Consider the following 4,246-nt stretch of genomic DNA (forward strand, 5'->3'; position numbering starts at 1 on the left):
CCATATTCTAATTTGTTGAGATAGTGAATTGGTGGGTTTTTGTTAAATGTGAGCCAAAATCATCACAATTAAAAAACCAAAGACTTAAACTACTTCAGTCTGTGTGCATTGAATTTATTTAATACATGAGTTTCACAATTTGAGTTGAATTACTGAAATAAATGAACTTTTCCACGACATTCTAATTTATTGAGATGCACCTGTATGTGCTGCGTGTGAAAGAAAATAAACACGCACACGATTCGACTATCAGTCGACTATTGGCAAGACTTGACAATTCTGATTTGACTATGTACATCCTTAGTCGGGGACACCCCTAATGCTATTACAGTAACAGCTCCTTTAAAACTTCCTGTTGTAGTAATTTACCACCCTCCTGGTCAACTGGGCACCTTCCTAGAGGAGTTGGATGGGCTGCTGTCATCATTCCCCGAGGATGGCAGTCCACTTGTAGTCTTTGGTGACTGTTCAACATTCATCTGGACAAGCCTTATGCTACAGACTTCCATTTACTCCTGGCTTCTTTTGATTTCAAACACCTTACCACCACATGCACTCACAAATCAGGCAATCAGCTTGACTTAATTTACACACGCAATTATATTGCAGACAACATTTTGGTAAAACCCCTACACATCTCTGATCATTTCTTCATAACATTTAACCTACATCTTGCTACCTGTGTGCCATCAACCGCTCTTCCAGTTACTTTTAGGCAAAACCTACGCTCCTTGGATGTGAATGCAGCAACTGACACTTTATGCTCCACTTTAACTTCTTGTCTAGACGATATTTGTCCTCTCTCCAGTCTCCTCCAGGCCAGCACGGACTACCCCTTCTAACCCCTGGTTATCTGATGTTCTTCGTGAGCATCGGACCAAACTCAGGGCAGCAGAGAGAAAATGGTGCAAATCAAAAGATCCATCAGACCAGAGTTTGTATCAGTCTGTGCTTTCATCTTTCTCTGCTGAAGTCGATACTGCCAAAACTTCATATTTCCACAACAAGATCAACAGCGCTTCACGTAATCTCTTCAAAACATTAAATTCTCTCCTCTGTCCCCCTCCACCACCTCTTTAACTGCTGATGATTTCGCCACATTCTTCACAGACAAAACTAGAACAATCAGTCGCAATCAGCAGTTCTCAGCTCAACACACACAGGAACTTTTAGCATTTAGCAGTTTAGAGCTGGGCAGCAATATATATTGTATATCGCTTGAGTACACTCTTAAAAATAAAGGTTCCAAAAGTGATGCCATAGAAGAACCATTTTTGGTTCCCAAAAGATCCTTTCAGTGAACGGTTCCTAAAAGAACCATTTTGAAAAACATTTTTAAAATCTCAAGAACCTTTTTTGACTATAAAGAACCTTTTCTGCATTTGATAGGTTCCATGAATTTTTAAGGTTCTTCATAGAACCATTGATGCCAATACAGAAGCTTTATTTTTAAGAGTGTACAGTATGTCGTGAGGAAAAAGGGGAAGTTGTTTTGGTAGAAAGTTACAGCCGCCAGTTTTGTCAGCAAATGTGCATGTGTCTAAAGATGTAACTGATTATTTTTTGCTTTTGCTTTTAAAGCATATCTGAATTTGATGTATTTTTAAAAGATGTTTAGAATTGAAAACATTATGCTTTGGCTACTTGACCCAGAGAAAACTGTTGTTAGCAACTATTTGCACTAATAATGAACAATCTTTACTCAAAATTAATTGAATGTTTAATGAACATTCCAATAAACATACAGTTAAACTTTATTATTTTTGCACTTCATATGCAAAACACTGTTTATACATAACAGACTTTGCTTGTAATTTATGATAAGTCCATATAACACAAAAGTGAGGGGAAAAAAACAACAACAACAGCAAAATTATAAAATGACAGAAGCACTAGAATATGAAAAAATCTAATAAAATATGTTTTAGGCTGGTGATACACGGGGCAAATTTTTGAGCAATTTTGCCGGGCAACTTTTTTTGATCAATGTTGCTTGAGCACTTTCCCATTGAGAATGGGGAACATTTCTTTCTGGATATTTTAGATCAGTCGTGAGCCCTGTGTCTCACCTGGTTGCCTATTGATGGGAACGTTGCCCAAAGTTGCCCCATGTATCATCAGCCTTAGTTTTATTCACAAATGCAAGCTTTAAATTATGTATATTCATTTTTCATTTTTCTTCATGAATTCGGCGTAGAAACCACAAGCCATTATTAGTGAAATATTACAAACTTTATCTAAGCTGACAGCAAACAGAAGACGACACTATAGCATAGTATTCTATTACGGTGGTTTTAAACTTTGGCAAAAGTTAATCACAAATCACTGAAAATATATAAACAATATAGAAAAAAACAGGAATCATGAATAAAAGTTAGATGACTTGCTGACTTTTGAAAAGGAATAATTAAATAGCTTTAGAATAGTAACACAAATCAATCAGAAAACTGAATGAATGAGTTGATATCTTCACTACAGTGAATGCATTTGCTGTGAATGGGTGGTTTGTGATATTTGTGTTCCCTCCTCAGAGAAAACTCTTTCAAAAACACGTCTTAGAGAAAGTTTAACATTGCTCTTAAAATCATGCCATATGAAAACATACAGAACGGGGTTCAGACAGCTGTTGAAATACGCCAAAGAGACGGCCAACGGATCCACCGCCAAAGCCACAGAGGAACTGGATCCCTCTCCGTACATTATTATCAAATCTACTATGTGATACGGCAACCAGCAGAGAAAAAAGGCCACAATTACAGCCAACATGATGCGAAACGCTCGTCCAGAGTGAAAATGACTCCTGCCTAACTTGCGTGCGATGAATCCGTAGCATGTTGTGATGCATACGAGAGGAACCAAAAAGCCAAACACAAATCTGATGATGCTTAACCTTCTATACAGTTTATAATTGTCTTCATTATGTTGAAAATGCAGGCAGTATGTTTTGTTATTTTCTGTGTAAGTCTCTCTTAACATCATAAAAGGCAGACTAAGAACTGAAGCCAGAATCCAGGCCGCTGCGCAGGACAGTCGTGCGATGAACAAGCTGCGATGATTTTGAGCCCAAACCGGTGTGATCACAACAGTAAACCGATCCAGACTAATCAAGCTCAGTGTGAAAACGCTAGCAAACATGGTGATGAGCACAATGAAGTGGAGAATCTTGCACATGATGGATCCGTACGGCCAGTGTTCATTAAAAGTGCTCTCGGTCACATAGTAAAGAGTGGAAAGGCAGCACAAGAGGTCGGCAATCGCTAGATTGAGAAACCCTACTGTATTAACAGTCCTCTTCATCTTCAATCCAGCAACATACACGACAAATGCATTCCCGGGAACGCCGAGGATCAAGGTCAGGTAGTAGAAGACCAGAGAACTCATTCTCATCGGATTTTCCAAAATAACATAATAATCCTCCATTGCTGTGATTCAGCGGAAGTGTCTGGTTTATCCTGCTAATATCACATATTGTCAATGTAAAATCATGAATCATATTTAAAGTGTTGTGTCAGATAAGAAACTTTTAAAAATCAGCAAAGCTTAATTATGATAACAAATATGCAACAAAATAAATGTTATTTTAGCATTACTTTAAAGTATATAAAATGTTTAAAAATCATATAAATAGCTCTACATAAGTAATCATGACTCACGGTGTGATGATTCGATTCACAGTTATCCTGGCAAATGATTTCTTCTCTAATGTTCAAGACTTTATACCACTTCTTCAACTTTATCACTTCATTAGGCTTTACCAACATTTCAAACATGGTTGAGCTGTGAAACATCATGACCAACTCTATGTAAAGCTAGTTAAAGGGATAGTTCACCCAAAAATGAAAATTCTGTCATTAATTACTCGCCCTCATGTCGTTCCAAACCCGTAAGACCTTTGTTCATCTGCTAAACACAAATTAAGATATTTTTGATGCATTCCGAGAGCTCTCTGACGCTTCCATAGACAGCAAGGATCGTTAAGGGGCAGTCACACTGCACTTTTCGTTCCATTGACTTCCATTCATATGCATGTGAATGCATCAGACCGGAAACGCAAGCCTGTATGAAAAGTTTTCGCATTTCGCTGCATTCCAAAGTTCAAGCTTGGTGAAATCTGGCCTGTGAATTCGCATCACGTGATACCGTGTGACCAACAGCAGACCGATACGTCACAGCATGACCTCCTATCTGAATTAAAAGAACATACATTTAAAACTGCAGCGCTGCAGGAAAGGAGTAGATGGTATGT

At 38.0% G+C, this 4,246-nt stretch overlaps 1 protein-coding gene across 1 annotated transcript; it reads right to left on the reverse strand.

Moving 5' to 3' along the window:
• Positions 1–2,472: 2,472 nt before the first annotated feature.
• Positions 2,473–3,420, reverse strand: LOC107692031 (C3a anaphylatoxin chemotactic receptor-like). Its single transcript, XM_016490907.1, has one exon. It carries the CDS (start codon positions 3,418–3,420, stop codon positions 2,473–2,475), a length of 948 nt encoding a protein of 315 aa, XP_016346393.1.
• Positions 3,421–4,246: the final 826 nt, after the last annotated feature.

This window comes from Sinocyclocheilus anshuiensis, unplaced genomic scaffold (assembly GCF_001515605.1).
Source record: "Sinocyclocheilus anshuiensis isolate Anshui unplaced genomic scaffold, SAMN03320099.WGS_v1.1 scaffold738, whole genome shotgun sequence".
Lineage (NCBI taxonomy): Eukaryota > Metazoa > Chordata > Actinopteri > Cypriniformes > Cyprinidae > Sinocyclocheilus > Sinocyclocheilus anshuiensis.

Coding starts and splice junctions, on each gene's coding strand:
- LOC107692031 (XM_016490907.1), bottom strand. CDS start 3,420: ATGGAGGATTATTATGTTATTTTGGAAAATCCGATGAGAATGAGTTCT.